The following is a 23809-nucleotide window of genomic DNA, read 5'->3' as shown; positions in this document are numbered from 1 at the left end:
TGTTTTTTTAAATTAAACTCATCTAAATATTAGGTGGGAATGAATGTCAAAAACCTGGCTTAGTGGTAAAAATACCACAGCAAAAAAAAAAAATCTGTCTTACAAAACCACATTATAAAGTATAAAGCATATGTATAAAGCTACTATAATTAACCCTTGTGCTATCCTAGGCACTTTAACATTGGGAGTTGGGTCATGTAGACCCACTAGACAGAGCTCTGAACCTTTTTTGTTCAATGATTTGTGATCTTCACTGGTGTCCATGGATTACATGAAATCTTTTCACCTTTATCCACCTTTGTCATGGTAGGGAGAACACGTCAATGTAAGGGTGGGGTCGTCTAAGATAGCACAAGGGTAAAAAGGCAAAAATCGTTATGTCTCCCTAATTACTGAATGGAACACAAATATTTCTGAAGTATGTTAAAGTTACGCTCTTTGAAAATAAGAATTGAATAACTTTTTACAACAACAAATCACCATCTTCCTTCTTCGCTTTGGGTTTTCTGCAAAACAGTATACTAGATGTGGGAGGTACTTAAGGCTCACGATATATAACATTGAAATAATTAATATTCTGCAAATGGACAGTTATGTACAGCTACACCATGTAAAATGTGTGGATCAAATTTGAGACAGGAGATAAATAAGGTCTTTTTTCTGAACACACATATAAATATTTGTGGATCTGAAACTAAAATTGTTGTGGGCCAAATATTGACCAAATCACCCAACCTATCATAATTGATACAGTCTATATGTTGCAGAAGGTTTTTGTGGATTTCATCAAAGAATTGAAAAAACATCTCAATAAAAAAAAAAAAAAAGAATTTCCATCAGTTTTTTGATGTAGTTGGTTTTACAAAGTTAAAATAAAAGGTAGCAATACAGATTTCTAGATGTCAATTTTCAGATGTGAGCTACCGTGCTGCACTGAACCATTTCTAGGCCTTTTTTAACAGCTTGATTACAGCAGTGCAGCTCATTATTCAGACTTACAACAGCAGTTAAACACACATGTTTGGCAATGAAGACAGTCACATTATACATTTTTTGTAATGGTTAATTTAAGAATGAAAGTTGGAGCAGTCCTTGACCTTGTGTCAAGATGTATTTTTATTCATTCATATCTCCAAAAATCTGAAATTGTGGGGTTTTGTCTCACTGATAGAAGATTCCAGATGCTTTCTTGGTGCAGTTTTTCAAGATGCTGCATTTTAATCCCTGAAGGCCATAGAGTTGTACACTATGTAGACACAAAATGATGGTGACTTTCTATAAAATCATACAATCATGTGACCACTGTTCTCTCCATTTTTAACCCTGTGAGGAAAATACAGAGATTGTGTGGTTTCTTGAAAACCAAATACGTATTTTTAAAGATGTTTAATCTTTAAAATTTGAGCTTGTGCAGACTGTGGTGGTACAACTCTCTGCAGATGTTTGCTTCAATCCAAATTCACATCTGAACCCTTCAAGCCATCATCCATCAGTTGCACATCTTTTTCATGGTTTCGGGGATTTGCTTCTGATAGTTTTTGAGTCAATACCTGTTGAAAGCTAAATCAGTTTATGAGTGTTGGTCATTTTCTTTGCTCAAAGTGCTGCGCTGAGTCATCTGAAACCCGAAGCGAGCTGGCCAGCCTTTGGAGCAGCATGTGAGGTGGCTGAACATTTCTCTAAATCTGGTAGACATGAGGTTGTACAGAATGGGGTTAACCGCTGAGCTGAGGTAAAAGAAGACTCCGGAGACGATGTGGACTTTCTCGAAGATCTTCTGGTGCTGAATAGACGATTTGTCAATGTAGCTCCACATCAAGCGGTCCACATGGAAGGGAGCCCAGCAAAGACCGAAGACAACCACCAACACGCCTGAACAACATGGAGAGAAGACAGAGTCACCAACTATTTACACACTGTTGTTACATCTTGGTATAATTTACATGAAACTGATCTTATTACATTATAATATGCAACAATTCTGAGGTTGAACGTAAATTTGTTCTGGTTACACAACAGTTCTAAGCAGAAGTTCTGCAATTTCCACACCAACATCAACACATGTGGTTTGATGAATTTTGCTTTTACAATAAATGATTGGTACGGTTTCATAGTTGACAGAGTTGATAAGGAAAACATTTCTGGTTTTCATCATTAAAAAAAAATCTATAGAACTTAATAAAAACAGATAAAATACATTTATATTTTAGTATTTTTGGTTTCCAGAAAAACTATTTTTTAAAAGAACCACTCCAACAAAAATTGTTTTTGGTGTTTTTCACATCTTCTTGTGACATTTTTCTGAAGATGGAACACATTATTATGTGAAGAAAATAAGCTTAAATTTGTGTTTCTGAGTATTTCTTCATTCAAATTGTTGTGAATCAGGAGCAGACAAAAAAAAATGCTTGTATGTGAGACGTACAAACTACAATGGGTGGGGCACAAGCTCCCTGCTCCTTTCCATTCTAATGCAACCACTAGCAGAACAATAGATCCATGTACGTCTTTGTTTTCCTGACTCAAAACTCTACGGCTGGAAAGCTCCAGTACTGTTCACCATTTTTGTTGCACCGCTAAGGTTAGGTTAGGTGTGTGAGGGGCTGTAAGCTAGAGGGAGAGTGTGTAAACAGATTGATGACAGGAAGTGGGGGCAGGCTGAATCCATGCCAACGGTCCCACTAACAACTCAGAGCTGAATATCTAATGAACTCCTAAGGCTCTGCAGAAATCATGTCCTGGAAAACATTATAGGATTTTTGATTTTGCTTAAAACGGGAACGCTTTTACAATACATCAAAATATGATCGCATTGGGACTTTAAACTGACCCTGTTTGTCACTAAACATCCTGGCTATTGACACTGCAAACAACAAAGTTAAATGCAGCCCAACTATGTCAACTCTGTTGCCCCTGATGTAAATTGTCCACATTTTTTTCTCTGCTGAATTGATGGGAAAACTTGTCTGAACATGGATGGTTAAGGACCCAAGACAAGAAAGCCATGCAGTGTTATAGCAGGAACCGGAATTTCACTAAATAAACTGAAACCATGACAAAAGAAAGAGGAACGGTGAGAACAGAGGATCTGACCAAAACGATCATCAAAACATATTCCTAAATATACTGTTAGACAATTTACTAGCAAAAAACCCGAAAGTAGAATATAACTTGAGCCAAGAAAGTATAAATAAAGGAGAAACTGGATTAAAAGACACCAATCCTCACAAAAGGTGTTCTTTTGTGATATTGATCTCACCTCCTCTCTTGCCAACACACCAAATACCATCAACTCATTTCAGTTGGAAATGGATAAAAGAAAGAGAGCTTTCCATTCTTGACTACTGAGGCTTTGACCAGAATTATGCAATCTCTGAATAATAGTTTTTAGTAACAGTTATTTTCTTTGTTTTGTCTGATGTTGTACAGATGTTTTTTTTTTCTTGAATTAGATCAATTTACAACACTCTTATTTTGAAATTCCATTCAGAAATCTCTAGCATAGACATCATAAAAAACAAATGAAAGGAAGAAATGAAGCAAATCTCAAGCATACATATAGGAAAGTTCTTCACAAAAGCTTTTTTTTTCGGCTTGCACTTTGGCTCAGTGAGATATCACCTTCGGCAAAGATTCATGTGTTCTGTAATGACACCTACACAGCATTTTTGTGACTTGCAGGTTCCGTTTGGTCAGCCTCTGCCTGTGGGACTTGGAGATGCTTCCAGGTCCAAAGCTGTGGTTTGCATCCATGGTTGCCATGAGCTTCTCCCTGCGTAACCTCAAACCAATGAGCAAGTAAAGGATGCTGATAACCAACATGGGGAGCATGAAGAACACCAGAGTTGAGATCAGGATGATCAGGTTGTACATCCAGTCAGGCTTTATTAAATCTGGGGAAAGAGTTAGAAGTTTTTTGATAAAATCAATCAGTTTGCAGCATCATGGTGAGGAGTTTAAGTTCACCTTTGCTCCATAAACAGAATAAAACATTCATGTATGTTTGTGTATCTATCTATCTATCTATCTATCTATCTATCTATCTATCTATCTATCTATCTATCTATCTATATATATATATATATATATATATATATATATATATATATATGTGTGTGTATATATATATATACATATATATACCTTTTCTTTAAAAAACTACAACCAAGAATTAAATTGCCCATTGTCACCTATCATCCAAAACTCGAGACCCAGTTTTTTCAAAGCAGCAGAGAAACCAGTGGGGTGGGATCTCCTCCAAAGTCCACTGTACAGATGACTCCTTCAAAAGTCTTTGTTGCTTTCAGTACTGTAGCTGCATAATGACCTGAAAGTCTGTTTGTGGAAACTGCTGCACTGTTTTGGCTTGGATTTTACCGTCTGTTTCTCTGTAACGAGCAGAACAGGACTTGTGCACAAAAAGTTTAGGACAGTGCATAATGAGGTATGGATGTCCCAAAGCATGCTGGCTCTTCCCCATGAGTTTTACTCAGAAAATAATCTACTCCAGGTTATTGTAAGCACTGCCAGGTTATTTTTGCTGCAGCCCGCAACCTCAGGAGAAATATTTTAGCCAAGAGTTTTATTGGGTAATTATTAAACATTTACTTTGTGTGGCACAACCCTCTGTAACCTTGTTTTCTTCATATCAAGTAAAATTTATTCAGAACTTATAAACAATCTTAAGCATAGAACTGGAAACTCCAGATTTATGTTTCCATAAATTAGCTTATGCACTTGAAAGTGCATTGAAACTTTTTTTGACTGTTTTTTTAAGTTTTAGAGTTATGGAGTTATAGATAGTAAATTTAATATTTTCAATGACCACCATTTTTATGTTAATGTAGGTCAACTGTTGGTCTGGCAAACCCTTCTTTTTTTACACTTCCAAGATTTCCAAATCAGCAGTAGCTGTAGCAGTTTTTCTATGGATAGCTGTTCACCATGCCAGATAAACTCGTTTCTGTCCCTGAGATCTTCACCTTCCGTTCATCACCCACAGCTCATGGGTGAATGTATTAAGAACATGACTACAGATAAATGATGAATAGAATGCATTGTCTTGTGGGTTCTGCAGACTCTCCTGACTTCAGCCAAACAGCCTGCACTACTGGAGAAAGATCTGAGAATATGGCACATCTAATTTTTGAACAGAATTCCCTGAAAGGTAAACTCCTCGATCTGTGGGAGTGTCTCATTCTTAACACAGAGAAAAGCCATTGTGGCTTCTTACTGGCAAAATCCATCTGATCCAGGTAATCAGCAGCAGATGTGACTGGGGTTCTGAAAAAACTAGCATGATGCTAGCCATCGAGGCCTGGAGTCTGACACCCCTGTTCTCGTTTCTTCATATTCAGCTGCAATTCACTCGATGTTATGATTCAAGAAATCCAGAAAGACAATTGTATGCACCAAAAATAGAAACAAGAACCTGAAGCCCCAAAAGTCAAACCCTTCTTCTATTTGGCTTTGCTGAGAAAGTCTGTTTTAAAGATGATCAAACGAAAAGCAACATTCGGATTCACATTTATCCATTTGAGTCCCACAAGAAAGAAAAAAAGACAAAATATTTGTTTGTCTCACAAACATGCTGGGGTTTCACAAAGATAAGATTGTTTACCAACCAACGAATATTAATGTGCAGACTGAGAAATTCTGTGCAGTGAAAAATTTTCATGATTCTGTTTCCGTATCCTGGTCTCCCTCAATCTTTTGGCTTCCATCTGATTTCTTCTCACTTGTCTGTTGTCGATAAAGTTTCCTGTTTCCAAGCTCGCTCAAGCTCTCACATCCGCCAGTTCTGTGGATTAATGTTCCTTTCTGATAGATTTGGTTCTCTCTGAATTTTTCTTGTCTGTCCCATTACTGCCTTCTCAGACCAAGATTTCCTGCAAACTGCAAGTATTTATTTAAAAAAAATGTGCAACTTCTGGGTTGTTGATCCTAAAATCCCCAGACAAGCTGAACAGAGGAATCAACCGATACCATGGTGACCTACAAGGTGAGTGTATGGTGAGATACAAGGTCAAGAGCAACTTTGAGAGCAGAGTAAAAAGAAAATGACAGATGAAACTTGCCATTATTTAGCAAGGAAAACTGGAAGCAAGATGTCATTGTGCAGCACACCGCCCTCGGCAAGGCAAGTTTAAATGACCACTTTCACTGAAAAGTCTATGTTAACACACATACAGTATATGCGCATTTCGGGTTCCTATGACCGTTTTTGTGCTCTACATCCAAAACACGCAGCCATTGAAAGTTAAATCAAGTTGAACTTTAACCAATCAGGGACTCAGATTCGGTAGACATTTGAATGGCGTACTCTTTAATTCACGGAAGGGCCAACTGTTTGACAATTGGTCATGAAGGAAAAATGAGTTATTGTGGTTTGTGACACGAAGTATTTAATATGTCGGAATAGAGCTGTGAAAGAAAAAGCCTGAGGCAACATTCACAAGATTTGAACTGCGTCGGCATTTCACACCAAACCTCTTCCAACTGTAGTTGGTAGACATGCTCTGGTAAACAGTAGAAAAAGGAGAAGAATCCCCTCCCTGCTTGTCCAGTGTGAACACCATGGGCTAAATGCGTATTCAAAAATGTGCTTTTAGCGCGTTCTTGAACATGCATCGCATGCTCAGAGTGAATATAGCTTCAGTGGGAGGCAGGTGTACTGCAACAACACGTGTTATCTGGGTCCAAAGCAATTTGCTACTTCTTTTTTTTTTTTTTTTTTTTGGTTTTGTAACAAATATTTCATTTTCATGATAAACCATCTTGCAGAATAAATGACTGCAGTAATGTTTTCATTGTAGTTTTAGTAACAACAAATTTGTGCATCAAACGGTAAGTGGTAACCCTGGTAACTGCTAAGAAAAAAACAGTTAAACCTTCAGTACGTACTACAGACTGCCGAACGCGGAAACTCTCGTCCAAACCTTGGAGACAGAACCTTAATCCCGTGAACACTGGTGTTGGGCAGAGCACACAGCATGGACAGCCCCCATAGCATGAAGATGACCCTCCTGGCATGAGCACGCGTGGCCACATGCTTGACTTTCAGGGGTTCGGTGACCGCCACGTAGCGTTCCACGCTGAGAGCTGTCACGTTTAAGATGGAGGCAAAGCAGACGGTCTCAAACAAGAAGATTTTAAAGTAGCAGCCCCCCTTGCCGAGCAGGAATGGATAGTTCTCCTGCATCTCATAGACCTCCAGCGGCATGCCCAGCAGCAGCACCAGCAGGTCGGAGACAGCCAGGCTCAGCAGGTAGTAGTTGGTGGCTGTTTGCATGACACTGTGTTGCAGAATAACAGCACAGGTGAAGGAGTTCCCCAGAACACCCACCAAGAAGATGATGAGGTAGGTGATGCAAACAGGTAAGAACCACGGGGACATTCGAGGCCCCATGTGAGTGGTCAGGTACTCTTCCTCGCTTAGGCACATTTCCTTCAAATCATCTTCGGAAGCGCTGGACAAAAGCCAGGAGATATTCATCCCACAGATGACAGCAGCTTCAGGGCAACCCAACCCACTAAAAACTGTGGTTCCAGTTTGGTTGAGGATCTCTAAGGAGCAGTTTGGCATCTTGTGATGAGAGGTTTCTTCAGATGATAAATCTAGACGGAAAAAAAAAAAAAAAACAAGTATAACATGATTGGGTTCGTGATATATAATTCATAAAATAAAATGTTGCAACAACATTCCAAAGTTAGATTCCAGTTCTTGTTTTGACTTCTAGACTAAATCCAGTAAAAGTGACTGGAGCCAGGTCAATTCACCAAGTAACCACCGCTTGTTTACTAGCAAGCCAGTTACCCTTTATTTCTATGTGAGATATTAGGTCTGACTCCACAAACTTTTGTGACTCATGTGGTTAAAAATAATATTCAAGAGTTGGATTCAGTCAAGAGTTGGATGAATAACAACTTTCTCCAACTAAATTAAACCAAAACTGAGGTCCTAGTCTGTGCTCCTGACAGTTGCCTCCCCCAGATAGTCCAATGACTTGGTTCACTTGTTTCCTTCATCAAGCCGTCTGTCAGGAACCTCGGGGTAACTCTAGACCCGGTTTTATCCCTTGACTCACATGTCGGGTCACTGGTTCGCTCTTGTTTTTATCATCTAAAAAACATTGCAAAACTGTGTCCAGTTTTGTCGCATTCTGAGATGGAGATGCTAATCCACACTTTTATATCTTCTTGTCTTGATTATTGCAACTCCATCTTCCCACGTTTAAGCAAAAAATCTCCAGGTTGTCCAGAACGCTGCTGCAAGGCTTTTCATCCAAGTTTTCACACGTCACCCCGTTATTAATCCAGCTGCACTGGCTCTCCATCCGCTACTGAGTGCATTTTAAAATCCTGGTTTTAACATACAGAGCTCTTAATAGTCAAGCACCGGTCTAGATAAAAGACCTTGTGCAGTCGTCCACTCCCAGCTGGTCCCTGAGATCATGTGACCAGGGTCTGCTGATTGTTAAAAGTACCCGGTTCAAAACTAAAGGTGACAGAGCCTTTGCATCAGTGGCTCAGCTTTTTTTTATAATTCTGGGTTTTACTATGTTTTACTGTGAAACACTTCGTAATTTTTATCTTGAAAGGTGCTGTAAAGTTTATTATTATTATTCCAGACAGTCGTATTCAAAATGTATTTGTAAGCAAACAAATAAAAGAGGGCGGCTATGGTGCAGAGATCTGCACCTGAATGGTGGCATCTAAATTGAAAAGTTACAGGTTTGGGCTTCTGCTTGACATTTTTTCTTTTATTTTTTGGCTACTATAAAGTGCTTGGAAAGACTGAATCTCCATTTTGTGGTTGTTGGTGATATCTATAGGAATAAGCGGTAATTACTTCCACAAGTCTTCTGGGCAATGTTGTTACGTCAACACTGGGCTGTAGATGACGTCACTGTGACAGAAGCTAGCATGAGAAATAGCCAGGCAGAGCAAGCTGTTCAGTGACAAAGAACTGGTGTGTGACTGTATTTTTAAAAGTACAGCAAAAATAACGTTTTTTTTTTTTTTTACCCAACATTGGCCCCCAGTCCAATGTTCACCCTTAACTGGTCCTCCATTACAAAAAAATTGAGAACCCCTGCTGCACCATGTGTCATGCTCAAAGTATTGAGGGGAAATCAAATCAAATGATTGGACTCAAAAACAGGAATAGGACCTCTTCTCCCTTCTGCTACTTCACGCTTTTAAATCTGTGACCAATCACACAATGTAAGATTTGCCAATGTTGAATAAGCAATTAAAGAAGGATTTTAAAGACAAATCTTTTAATAAGAACAATAGGGACAGCAACCTATACTCCCAGTTCTTAATCCTGCTTGCTAAATTATCCAGAGTCCTCTTTTATAATCTGTTTTAAAAAAATAATTGGGCAGATTAGATGTTATTGATTCATGACAAGTTGGCTGTTTGAAAATGATAATTTGCCCAAACATTGTCTCAATGATTAAAACTGAGCAGTCAAGAAAGGGTCCTGGCTCTGCTCTAATACCAGACATATCCAGGGGTGATTGCCAATTAATGAATCAATCATAAAGCCCTAACCCCATGATTCAAAGTTCACGCATGGATCGTTCAATTTCCTTTTACATGAAAGAGGTTGGTTGTGATTCTGCACAGCTATTCAGATGAAGGTCATTGAAGGACTACATTTGAAAAATAACAAAGTAGTAGCTAATTCCAACTTTACTTTTTCAGGATTGTCTTTTTTTTTAAGAAAGAAGAATATAATCAAAAAATTATTTTTTTATATTTGTTGCTCCCTTTGCATGAACCACTGCTTGAATGCAGTGTGATATATATTTATACAGTGCAGCAAAAAAAGTATTTAGTCAGCCACCAATTGTAAAAGTTCACCCACTTAAAAAGATGAGAGAGGCCTGTAATTTTCATCAGTTATACCTCAACTATGGTCAATGACAATAGTTCAACTCACTACTTTGTTACCCTTTGTTGGCAATGACAGCAGTCAAACATTTTCTGTGAGTATTCACAAGGTTTTCACAAACTGTTGCTGGTATTTTGGCCCAGTCCTCCACGCAGATCTCCTCTAGAGCAGTGATGTTTTGGGGCAACACGGACTTTCAACTCCCTTCTAAGATTTCCTATGGTGTTGAGATTTGGGGACTGGCTTGGCCATTCCAGGACCTTGAAATGCTTCTTTCGAAGTCACTCCTTCATTACCCGGGCAGTGTGTTTGGGATTGTTGTCATGCTGAAAGACCCAGCCATGTTTCATCTTTAATGCCCTTGCTGATGAAGATTTTCACTCAAAATCTGACGATATATGGTCCAATTTATTCTTTTCTTTACAAGGATCAGTTGTCGTGGTCCTTTTGTTAAAAAAATACAGGTAACGAGTGGAGGATAGAACGAAGTTACAGGTCTGTGACAGCCAGAAATCATGCTTGCTTTTAGGTGACCTAATACTCATTTTCCACCTGAATTTGTAAATAAATTATTTAAAAATCAGTCAATGTGATTTTATGGATTTTCTTTCTCATTTTGTCTCTCATAGTTGAGGTGTACTTATGGTGAATGATTACAGGCCTCTCTCATCTTTTTAAGAGGGAGAACTTACACAATTGGTGGCTGACTAAATACTTTTATGTCCCACTGTATTTATATATTGAGAGACAATCAGTGCACTTGTTCTAAGGCAGGGGTCTTCAACTAAAATAAAAAGAGTTCCAGTGACATGGTGCCTCTGCCAGCTACTCTCCCCCTCCCCCGTCTGCTCTGTTCTGGACGCGACCAGCTGCCACCACTTACCTCATCACCGCTGCCTTCTTAAGGATCTCCTGGATCTTCAGTCGGTGCCAGTTCGTTTTACTTCCCACGGAATAATCTACTCTGGATCTCACCTTCTAAACTCACCTTAATGTCCGAGTCTCCTTCTGGGTTACAGCATCTGGGTCACTCCGAATTATAGTCATACCATGACAGAACTCTCTCTGGACCTGAAAAGGTCGCCACGGAGAACTACATTCAAGAAGCTCTGTCTCAAGGTCACATTCGCCCCTCGTCCTCTCCTGTCGCCGCAGGTTTTTTCTTTGTAGAGAAGAAAGACAAGACGCTACGTCCATGCATTGATTTCCGCGAGTTAAATCAAATAACGGTCAAGAATAAATATTCTCTCCCTTTAATTGATTCTGTATTCGACTCTGTCCAACAGGCCAAGATTTTTACCAAACTCAATCTCCGCAATGCATATCACCTTGTGCGCATTCGTGAAGGGGATGAATGGAAAACCGCGTTCAACACCCCACTAGGCCATTATGAATATCTTGTTATGCCGTTCGGCCTCACCAACGCCCCTGCAGTGTTCCAACGCCTTGTAAATGACGTCCTGCGGGATTTCCTTAACAGATTAGTTTTTGTTTATTTGGACGACATCCTCATTTACTCCGCAAATTCCACCCAGCATGAACACCATGTTCGCCTCGTCCTTGAAAGATTATTGGTCAACCAGTTATACGTTAAAGCCGAAAAGTGTGATTTTCATGTATCCACCATCCCCTTCTTGGGATACATAATTGAAGCTGGCAACATACGCCCGGACCCTGCTAAAACTGAGGCCATCGTTCAGTGGGAAGTACCCCAGACTCGAAAGAAGCTTCAACAGTTTTTGGGTTTTGCAAATTTTTACCGCCGCTTTATCCGGAACTACAGCAGCATAGCGGCGCCTCTCACTCAACTCACCTCCATTAATAAACCCTACGCTTGGAACCCTGCTGCCGATTCTGCATTCCAGAAACTAAAAACGCTTTTCGTTTCAGCCCCCATCCTGATCCAACCAGACGTCACCAAGCAATTTATCGTGGACGCCTCTGATTCCGGTGTGGGGGCGGTTCTGTCGCAACGGGAAGACAGCTCTGGAAAGCTCAAACCGTGCGCTTTCTTTTCCCGCAAACTAAGCCCGGCTGAGCAAAACTATGATGTGGGCAACCGGGAGTTACTGGCTATTAAGTTGGCCTTGGAAGAATGGCGCCACTGGCTGGAGGGAGCAGAACAACCATTCATAGTGTGGACAGACCATAAGAATCTCGCCTATCTCCGCTCCGCTAAACGCTTAAACTCCCGCCAGGCCCGGTGGTGTTTGTTTTTCGACCGCTTCCACTTTACTATCTCTTACCGTCCCGGCAGCCGTAATGTTAAGCCTGAAGCCTTGTCTCGTAAATATTCCACCACTGATTCCATCTCTGACTCTTCCATCCTTCCTACGTCCTGTTTCGTTGGTAGACTCACCTGGGAGATCGAGAGCAAAGTCCAGCAAGCTCAAGGTGAGATCCCCGCCGGAACATCTTGTCCCACTGGCACTCTGTATGTCACTGATTCCCTCAGGTCTGAGGTCATAGCCTGGGGACACACGTCCCGCATTGCCTGCCACGGGGGAGTCTACAGGACCATCCGCCTCTTAAAGCGACGCTTTGTCTGGCCCACTCTGGAGCCGGACGTCAGGGAGTACATCTCTGCCTGCAGTACCTGCGCCCGTTCTAAGTCCTCCAACAGGCCTCCCTCTGGACATCTACTGCCCCTATCCACGCCAAGCCGTCCCTGGTCACATATTGCGGTGGATTTCGTTACGGGGCTTCCGCCATCGCAAGGCCATACGGTAATTCTCACAGTCATTGACCGTTTTTCTAAAGCCGCTCAATTCATTCCCCTGCCACAGTTGCCCTCTGCCATGGAAACTGCCGATGCCCTAGTCCACCACGTTTTCCGTCATCATGGGGTTCCCAGCGACATTGTGTCCGACCGTGGACCGCAATCCACTTCCCAAGTGTGGAAGGCTTTCTGCTCCGCCCTCGGAGCCACTGTCAGCCTTACCTCCGGGTACCACCCTCAAGCCAATGTACAGGCCGAACGGGCAAACCAGGAACTGGAGGCGGCTCTCAGATGTCTGGTGGCCCAGAATCAGGAGGACTGGTCCAAATACCTGGTGTGGGTGGAGTATGCCCACAATTCCCATTCATCCACTACCACCGGGATATCACCTTTTGAGGCCTCCTTGGGCTACTCACCCCCTTTGTTTCCTTCCCAGGAATTGGATCTGGCAGTGCCCTCGGTCCAGCTCCACCTCCAGCGGTGTCGTGACATCTGGCTGCAGACCAGGGCGGCTCTCCTCCGCACCAAGGAGAGCAACTGTCAGATAGCCAACCGTCATAGGGTGGTGAGTCCCACTTATCAGTCTGGACGGAAGGTTTGGTTGTCTGCTCGTAACATTCCTCTACAGGCCTCGTCCCGGAAACTGGCTCCTAAGTTCATTGGACCCTACATCATTGACCGTGTCATCAATCCTGTCTGCGTCAAGCTTCGTCTTCCTGCTGCCCTCAAGATCAATCCCACATTCCACGTTTCTCAAATCAAGCCAGTCACTGAGAGTCCGCTTTGCCCGCCGTCCACTTCCCCGCCGCCCGCCCGTACCATCGACGGCGCCCCGGCCTTTACGGTCAGTAGGATTTTGGATGTCCGGCGACGTGGGCGGGGGGTGCAGTTCTTGGTGGACTGGGAAGGGTATGGTCCGGAGGAACGCTCATGGATCTCCCGTTCCCTCATTCTGGACCATACCCTCATCGACGACTTTTACCGCGCCCATCCTGACCGTCGTCTTGGACCGCCTGGTGGCGGTCGTTGAGGGGGGGGTACTGACATGGTGCCTCTGCCAGCTACTCTCCCCCTCCCCCGTCTGCTCTGTTCTGGACGCGACCAGCTGCCACCACTTACCTCATCACCGCTGCCTTCTTAAGGATCTCCTGGATCTTCAGTCGGTGCCAGTTCGTTTTACCTCCCACGGAATAACCTACTCTGGATCTCACCTGGTCGCAGTCCTCTGGTTTCACGCCGTCTCACCTCTGGAATCCTGCAACTGCTCTCCTCCAGCCAGCCGCCGCGCCTCTGTTGGAAATAAGCCAAAACTCACCTTCCTATATAAAAACTTCTAAACTCACCTTAATGTCCGAGTCTCCTTCTGGGTTACAGCATCTGGGTCACTCCGAATTATAGTCATACCATGACATCCAGATAGAAAACATTTCTTGAAGTTAAGATCCAGAAAAAAAATCATATCTACCATTCAGTTTAATATATTTTTCAGTAGCCAAGGATTGATGGCACATCTGTGTGTAATTAATATCTAACTCTTACTTCAAATTAATTCAGTACAATTTCAAAATTTTTGACAGCATTTAATGTCACATAACATAAAACATATGGAACTGTTTTTTTATGTTTCCTCTATTCTACACATTTTTTGGGGGGGAAAAAAGCTAACATTTATATTTCCTTTACAAGAATTGCAATTCATTACAGCACATGGGTGTTGAACGCTTGTCATCTCTTGCACCCCTAAGCATTAATGAAGCAGGGTGTGCCAGGGGTAAGGAGGAGAAGCGGAACAGTGAGACTTTCGCCCGCCTATCGCAGTTTCTTCTTCACAACTGCAAGCATTTTCAACAGCCCTTAATTTTTCTGCTCTCAGAAATGCAGTTTTAAGCTTCATTTTCTTTATATATATAAAAAAAACTAAATAATAAAACACCCCTCTCCCCCTTCCGCGGGTGGTTTCTCACCCAAGCTCGGGTCCTCTACCAGAGGCCTGGGAGCTTGAGGGTCCTGCCCAGTATCTTAGCTGTTCCTAGCACTGCGCTCTTCTGGACTGAGGTCTTTCCAGGGATCTGCTGTAGCCACTCCTCCAGCTTGGGGGTTACTGCTCCAATTACCACGGGCACCACTGTCACCTTCACTTTCCATGCTTTCTCCAGTTCTTCTCTGAGTCCCTGGTATTTATCCAGTTTCTCATGTTCCTTCTTCCTGATGTTTACATCGCTTAGCACTGCCATTTCTACCACAACGGCTTTCCTCTGTTCTTTATCCACCACTTTGTCTGGTTGGTTTGCCATTACCATCCTGTCAGTCTGGATCTGGAAGTCCCACAGGATCTTTGCTCTCTTATTCTCTTTCACCGTCAGAGGTGTTTCCCATTTTGACCTTGGGGTCTCCAGTCCACATTCTGCACCCGTTTCTGTATCTTATTCCAGCCACTTGATTGTGGCGCTTCATGTATGCTTCACCTGCCAGCATCTTACACCCTGCAGTCACGTGCTGGATTGTTTCAGGCACAGCCTACACCTTGGGTCTTGTCTAGTGTGGTAGATCTGAGCCTCTATTGCTCTGGTGCTCAGGGCTTGTTCCTGAGCTGCCAGGATGAGTGCTTCAGTGCTGTCCTGTAGGCCAGCCCTTTCTATCCATTGGAAGGACTTCTTAATATCAGCCACTTCAGTTATGTACCGGTGGTACATCCCATGCGGAGGCTTGTCCTTCCATGAGGATCTGTCCTCCAGCACTGTATCCTCTGCTCTCCATTGCCTGAGACATTCACTGAGCACACTGTCAGTTGGGGCCTTGAGCTTGAGCTTGAGGTACTCATGCATCTTGGATGTGTCATCCAGGATAGTGGCTTCTACGCTCAATAGTCCTCGGCCTCCTTCCTTGCGGCTAGCATACAGTCTCAGGGTGCTGGATTTTGGATGGAACCCTCCATGTACAGTGATGAGCTTTCGTGTCTTAACACGAAAGCTCATCACTGGTCTGTATCTCTTCCTTTGGCCATCTTTTTGTTCCTGCAGGGTATCTGATAACTGGCAGTGCGTAGCTGTTTATTGCCCGGGTTCTTGCCAATGAGCTGACTTCTCAGGACTTGCCTTACTCGTTGGAGGTATTTAGCTGTTGCAGCTTTCCTTGTTGCCTGCTCCAGGTTGCCATTTGCCTGCGGAATTCCAAGGTACTTGTAGCTGTTCTCAATTTCTGCTATTGTTTCTACTGGGAGTGAGACCCCTCATGGGTGGACTACCTTGCCTCTCTTTGTCACCATCGAATGATATTCCAGTGACGGAGTCAATGACACGCTCGCTCTTAGCATATAGCTAGATGTCATCCATGTAGAGGAGGTGACTGATGTTGGCCCCATTTCTGAGTCAGTATCCATAGCCAGACTTTTTAATTATTTGGCTTATGGGGGTTCAGACCTATGCAGAACAGCAAGGGGACAGAGCATCACCTTGGTATATCCCACATTTGATGGACACTTGTGCAGGTGGCTTGCCATTAACTTCAAGGGTGATTTTCGACAGCTTCACCGAGTTTGCTATGAAGGCTCTTAGAGTCCCGTTGTACAGCTCCAAGCTGGGGTGTAGGGCATTGAGTCATAGGCTTTCTTGTAATCAATCCAGGCTGTGCACAGGTTGGTGTGTCGTGACCTGCAGTCTTGAGCGACTGTTCTGTCAACCAGGAGTTGGTGTTTGGCTCCTCTTGAGTCTCTACCAATGTCCTTCTGTGTGTTGGTCATGTATTGATCAATGTGCCTATTTATCTTGGTTGCAATGATGCCTGACATGAGCTTCTATGTTGTGGAGAGGCAGGTTATTGGCCTTAGTTGGATGGGACTGCACCCTTTGAGGGATCCTGCTGGATCAGCATTGCTTGCCCTTCTGTTAGCCATTTGGGGTGAGTTCCATCTCTTAGCAGCTGGTTCATTTGTGCTGCCAGTTGCTCATGGAGTGCGGTGAGTTTCTTTAGCCAGCAGGCAAGTATCAAGTCAGGACCCGGTGCTGTCCAGCTGAAGTGTAAACCAGTGGTTTACACATGGTTTCTGTGACTGCTGTGCTAGGGATTGCCCTCAATGCTTCATTCACAGTTTTCAGTAGACTTCAAAGTGGTACGTCACTTAACCGTTGTAGCTGGTGTCGGAGTTGCCTGGAGTTCGATTTAGAAATGATCTTGCCTTTCAGCTCAGTTGCTGTCTCGCTCAGCATATCTGTGGTTGTTGGAGCTGTGTACCCAAGCTCAGGGTGGGAGTGTGGTATAGCCTCCTTTTTGGTGTTCTGGCTCTCCCGTGGTATTGCAATTGTGTACTACCGCTTCAATCTCAAGCTGTGACAAGAGTGGCCGTTTGTGTGTGTTAGAACATTGAGCGACAAGTTGCTTGGCAGTTAGCCTTGATTGTGGGTTTCGACGCATCCATTCATTCCACATTCTGTGCATGTAACCTCTCTGGGTGGGAAGGGTCTTCCCCAAGGGCTCTCACTGGGTGGTATTAATATATATATATATATATATATATATATATATATATATATATATATATATATATATATATATATATATATATATATGTATATATATACCCTCCATCATGAGAAAAATGCTACTAAAAAACATCGAACATTTTAACGAAATGGGTCTTTAGGTTCTGGTTGTCGAATTGAAATAAACTTTTAAAAAGGATCGGTCTGTGCATAAAGAATCTAGATGTTTCCTACTTCAGTGCTTTTGAAAACATGTTTAGAGTCTAATCCTATACAGATTCAATCACCAGTCAGGTACACATGCATGTATTTACACTGCTGGAATATGTTAGAGCGCCTGCAGGAAGAGTATAACAAAGAGATTTAGACCAAGAATCTCAAAGGGCACACTGACCACATCCCTGTGGGTTGTGTAATGAAACAATTAATGGACACACTGAATAAAACACTATGAAGCATTTTACTTAAAGCCAGACAGTTTTTACCTTTTTGACTATAATTTTCTGTCATGTTTGGCAACTAGGTAAGCTCTTAAATACAGGACAAATGTGACAAAAAATCTTCAATTAAGTCAACAACGACAGAGTGAAATATGACTGTTTAATCACAAAGGCAGACTTTGGACTTCTCTAATCCTCCATTGAAAAATTTGTTTACCATTTACAGCAGAGTTGGACATTTTTGTCTGCAGAAACCTTTGTTTGGATTTAGCTGCTCAAGCATGCAACAGTCAGTAGGATCATTTTTGGTCAGGTAGTAAAAAAAACTTCACTTTTACCTGCAGCTTGTGGACTTTTCCTTCTTCTTCTGCAGAAGGTAACCAAAAGATCTGATATGTTTCCTCTCCTCTGGCTCTGGTTGTGGTTCCTTTGCTTTGAAGCTTCTTCACAGCTGCCTCGACTTCTGCTGTTTGACAGACGGCGTTCACACCACCTCTTTCCCTTTCTTGCTCTTCCCTCCTTTCTCACTAAAGCGCATCGCTTGCTTTCCACATCCCAGGCTGTGTTTTTTTTAATTATCTTTTACATCTCATTGAGCTTCTTTTCACCGCCCTGCTGTTTCTCCCTCTATCACACGATCATTAATATAACTTGTAAACATCCTCAATTCTATCAGCCACGAGAGAGCACAAATGGAGCCAGAAGAAAAATGAATGTTGACCCTCAAAGCCCTGCATGGTTATCCAGTATTTTTACAAATGGATATTTAGTTATCTATTTGTAAACATCCTCACATATGCTCATTTAGGCCAGTCGGTCCAGGGTCAGAGAAATCTACACAATCCCATTTCCTGTCATCTCATATTTGTCACACATTCACATCATAACATGTCAGATTGCCTGTTTGTAGTGACTTTTAAAAACAACAAATCTGCATTTTGAATCCTTCTTTTGCTGCTCGTCATATTCTTTTTTTTTTTTTGCAACACCTAAAGAGTCATTTGGATGATACAACCCCAAAAATCACAAACAAAAATTAAATTGCAAAACATTAAGATGATCATAGGAGCTAAATGTGCTGCAAATAAAAAAGTGAACTGTAATGAGAACACGTGTCCCGCACGAACACTGCAACACTTTAAATGAAATGCGTGCGACTTCAAAACTGCAGAACAAAGACTGCTCGAATCAGCACGAACATCGGCAAAGGACAAATATTCAACTCAACACAATTACTTATTTAAAAACAGTTGTGTACGAAACTGATCTAAACTATCAGCATTAATATTTTTTTTAATATTGAATGTTTGGTTATCATACTGTTTAAGGTCTGTTTAAACATAACTTGCTTTAAACAAGTTATGCTGGTCGTGAAACGAGACGGGTGTGACGACTCATCTTGGTGGGATGTAAATACTTGAAGAAACATTTTAGTCTTGTTTCATTTTAATCAATATAAATAAAATTTAGCCTTAATTACAAATTTGTGTCCAACACAAGAGGCCTACAGCTCTTATCTGTCTGCTCAGCTGTTGAACAGGACAAGAACAAATAAATAAATAAAGCATTACTTGTCAAATACTTCGTTTTCCAACCTGCATTGTTATTTGCAAAGCATTTATGTTTCCTGGCCGCTGTAATTATGTTATATGTCTGTTATTGTCAATTTCATAAATGCATCTCATTTGCTATGGTGTAGATGGTGGATTGAACATCTGAAAAATCTATTTTAAATAAAGTTTGTGCTAAATTTTGTCAGAACATTCAAATTTTACTGAATTGATAGCTCTTTGAAGTTTCGTTCTGGGACATGTTCAGTGTGACTTTAAAAGAGCAAACCTCTTGGTGAATTTTCTACAAAGAACAAAAGCAACATTTCAAGGCCTTAATCAAATCAAATCAAATCAAATTAATTTCGTTCAAATTAAATCAAACTTTAATCAGAAATCACTTTTTAGTCATATACAACACAATGTACAAAACATTTTACAATTTAAAAACCAAAAGGAAAAGCAAAGACATTCATACACACAATGACCACACACCCCTCAACCCCATAATAAAACATAAAAGGATTTATGAATATGATGCAAAGTAGAGATCCTTAAGTGGGAAAACAACGTTTTGTACCTGTCCACACCATCGACCACCACACTCATATTCATAATGGACGCTACCACAAAATCAACACTTTTTTAGTGTTTTTAAAAAAATGTTAATTCCTCACTATAAACAACTCCAAAGTGGTATTTTGATCCATTCACGCACTGCAGATGTTGCATTTTTTATAGTTAGAGTTTGGGATCAGCCTTTAGGTCACAGACTGCGAAAATGTTTTTCAAGGAATATGTTTCACGTAAAGGATGACAAATTCACCTGGCTCTTTCTAAATAAAATGCAAAAAAAACCACAGCTCCCTTTAGAGCTGACGTCAAGGTAGAGACAGACTCCAGGTAAATTTAGCTCTGCTTTTTTGAAGTGGTGCTGAGGCAACATAGTACTGTGTGCACGACAGTCATGAGATGCGCTTGTGTGCTGCCTAGGGACTCAGATATTTGATTCCAGCTGAGCGTTTTCCTCAAAAGCTTAATTGGTGAGAAATGTTCCATGTAGACGAGAAAGAGCTGTGAAAATATGGGATGCTGGGAATTAAACAGTAAGTATGCCAGCTCTTAAAAAAAAGAAAAAACCCACATAGCCCTAGTAACTGTGACAAAAAACTTGTCGTTTGTCAGAAAATACAGTTCAGTCTTGCAGTCCCACCCATCTCTATGGGAGTGTCTCATCCTGTCCTGTTCAGCTTTTAATCCCAGTGCGGGGGCTCCATTACTTCCTCAGCAGGAAACAACCATTTACTCTTTGGGGCATCCATTTAGTCAAATATTGACTGGACTGGAGAAAACGAATTTTAATTTCATTGAGCCTAAAAGTTTTTGTCAATACTGTTTGGTCTGTCATTCTTTTAGAGTCCCATTCCAACCATGTTTTGGTCTTTGATGAAAGCGTTTCCTGTGGTCTTTTAACTAGGATTATGCTGTTTTTAACCAAAATAAACAAAACCTGTCTCATTTTCTAGGTCATAGCTTCTGCAGAGCAGCAGGAGTTCTTTGAGTTGTGGGTGGGTCTGTTGGTGCTTGTCCCATCCATCTGGGGGCATGTGGCTCATCCATTGCACGTCACACCTACAAGGTTTCTCCAACTGCATTTTTTCGTCTGCTCCTGATTTACAAAAATTTGAAAAAAGAGTTACTCAGAAATACTTAACTGTCTCAATATCTACCCTCAATCTACAGAAAAAGGCTACAAGAACGTGTTAAAAAAAACCTTATAATTGTAGTGGGTCTTTAAGGTAACAGGTTCTCGCTCTTTCAGTGGTGAAGAGTTTGGTCTTTAGTCGCGTGTCAGTACGTTTCTGTGTTCCTTCTGAAAGTCCTGTGACATCCCATTGCGATAGAAGCATAAGAGGCTGCAATTCGTTACCAAAACAAAAAGCAAACAAGCAATCACAAAAGCGACTTCTACATACATTGCTGATCCACGGATCTGTCCTTTTGAGGAAACATCCCAGCATGACAACTCTCCTTTGAGTTAGACAATTTGGACTTTCACACGGCAAGCAGATGCTAAAAATAGATTGCAGGCATAATGACATGGAACAAAATAACTTCAAAAGGTTAATGCATCCAAAAAAACTATGGGAACCTCAAACATAAAGAGAAAGCTGACATAGACAGAAAAAAAAATCCAATCAATTCTAAAAGTTTAAGCATGAGTAGTCCACTCCTCGAGGGTATTAATCATCATCAGTCAGGAGGTAGAGCCTTTAACCTTAATGTTTACAGCACAGAATTTGGCCTTTAAAGCCCTTTTTGCTTATCTTCATCAGAAAGTGATGCCCTCATCACATGAAAATGGTAAATACAGTATACTTAATTAACTACCTTCTCAGAAGGTCCAAAGCGTTTAACAGTCACAGTCCCATTCACCCATGAACACACAATGATGGCAGCTCCACTGCCGAACACTGGCGCCAACCTATAACCACCAGGAACAATGTGGGGTTCATTGTCTTACCCAAGAATAGTGCAACACATGGGCAGGCAGGGACCAATTTTGCAATCTTTGGAACAGAGGACGACCGCTCTACCTCTGCACAATAGCTGCCCCTCAAATACTAAATTAGATCAATCACTATTAGGTTTAGGGGCTCTGGCTAACTCTTGAGAGGGTTCAGAGTTTGACAGTTAAGCCGTGATGGTTCCTTTTACAGAGAACAGGATGTTGAAAAAAAGAGGGACAGAAAAACCGTCCCACTGGCTCCAAATTGCATTTTAATACCACATCAGACAGACAGCAGGTTATAAAAACTATTGCTGTTATTTTAAAAGGCCATTGGAAAACTGGCAGAACTATAAATTAAAGAAAAATTTAGAAAAATGCTGTATGGAAGCAAAAAGGGTTTAAAATATTGATGGGACTTCCACAGTATATAGGTATGTGCTCTTAATGTAGATAGTTTTTACTTGGATGACGTAATAGCACAATAGCTGCGGTTACATGTGCAAAATGTCTTTGGTCGCATTAAAGATCGGATTAGAAATAAACTGTGAACATTGGCGCAGAAAAACTTTATCCGATTATAACTAATGTTTACTTACTCAGGACTGTGCGGAGCGGCATTTCCGCATTCAAAAGCTGCCTCCCCCAACTCACACGCTGTGCCCAAAGCCGCTCCTCTGCTCAGAGACACAGTTCTCCCGGGAGACACGGTTCTCCTGAGTCCGGCAGATTGCTCAAGCAGAGCAGCCGGATGGACTGCGGCCCGAAGTCTCCTCAGGAACGCACACCGTAACAAGGCACCCTCCTTTGCTCGCAAACACGAAACTAAGAGTCCAGCTGCTCTGCTGAGAGACATGCTTTGCTTAGCGGGGGCAGCCGGCCAGTCCTGTACATGTACCAACGTTTTTTCTGGAGCACCACACAATCTATGCATGATGTAAAAGCAGGGGCAATAGTGACCCACGATCGGAATAAATTGTTTACATGCACCCTGATCATAACCCACCTATCTCGATCACTAGGAAATTTTGGAAGGAAATCTTGATCCGATTGGGTCTGATCAGATCAGAGTATTCTGAAAGGTGTATTTAGATGGCGCATTTTTATTCTGATTACTTTTGTCCTTGTAGCTGCAGCTTTTAGAGGTGCAACAAAAATGGTGAGCAATATTGGAGCTATCCAGCCGGACAGCAGCTCAGACGAGGAAAAGAAAGACGTATATGGATCTCTTTGTCTGTAAATGGATGAGTCTGATTGGAGCAGAGCAGAGCAAAAAAAAGGGCTCAGCTTGTGGCCCGCTGAGCCCTTTTTTTTACGGGACAATAACGGTCTATTTCAAACTAAATATTTCCGTTTGCTCCTGATTCCTAACGATTTCAGAATCAGAATCAGCAATACTTTATTGATCTCACACGTGGGAAATTTGTTTGTTACTGTAGCAGTAAAAGAAGAATAGTAGAGATAAGAGAAAATAGAATACAAAAAAAAGTAACATGAATGTAAACAAATAAGGTTGTATAATTGAAAGAGCTATTTACAGGCAGTACCAGCAAAGATGTGCAAAAATGTGCTTAAAAGAAAAATGTGCTTAAAAGAAAAATGTGCAAAAAAGAAAAATGTGCAAAGGTTATTTGCTACCCTGTGAGTTATTGTACAGGGTTATGGTATAGGGTAGGAAGGATTTCCGGTATCGGGCAGTTTTGGAGCGGAGCTGTCTGAGCCTCCTAAAGAAGGAGCTCTGCTGTTTGTCCAGATCAGGGTGGAGAGGATGGTCTGTGTTGTCCATGATGGATAAGAGCATCACTGCTTCAAATGTTTCCTGTTTGCAGCCAATGACAGATTTGAATAAGATACACTTCGAGATGCAATTTTAGGATTCTATTTCTTTGTATGTATGTCCTACATTATGAAAAAAATGCTCAAATAAGGCTAAAAACACCAAAAACATCATTTTTAATGGTCATTACAAAGATGTTATTATTTACAGTCACATTAACTTCACATCTAATGGGCATGTTCACAGAATGTGGAAGGCCTGAATCTCCCCCCCAGATTGGTTTCCTATAAGCAATAAACCCATTCAGAAACTTTTTCTGTGTCTGGCTACGTTAGTGAAGCTGTGCTGGTTTTTATTTTACAAGAACAAAATTGAAGATTTAACTCTCACAAGAGAAAATGCTTTCTTTCTCGTCTGAGGTACGTCTGATCCCAA

At 41.6% G+C, this 23809-nt stretch overlaps 1 protein-coding gene across 1 annotated transcript; it reads right to left on the bottom strand.

Annotated features, from left to right (window-relative positions):
- Nucleotides 1-299: 299 nt before the first annotated feature.
- Nucleotides 300-8216, bottom strand: LOC101166005 (neuromedin-U receptor 1-like). The gene is made up of 3 exons (XM_023965733.1): nt 6904-8216; nt 3660-3893; nt 300-1872 (listed from the first exon to the last, which is right to left on the bottom strand). The coding sequence occupies exons 1-3, from the start codon at nt 7583-7585 to the stop codon at nt 1571-1573; spliced, it is 1218 nt and encodes a 405-aa protein (XP_023821501.1). The 5' UTR covers nt 7586-8216; the 3' UTR covers nt 300-1570.
- Between the last annotated feature and the right edge of the window lie 15593 nt (nt 8217-23809).

Source organism: Oryzias latipes, chromosome 17, assembly GCF_002234675.1.
Source record: "Oryzias latipes chromosome 17, ASM223467v1".
Lineage (NCBI taxonomy): Eukaryota > Metazoa > Chordata > Actinopteri > Beloniformes > Adrianichthyidae > Oryzias > Oryzias latipes.
The sequence above is the reverse complement of the archived record's forward strand: the minus strand, read 5'-3'. Positions and strand labels throughout refer to the sequence as shown.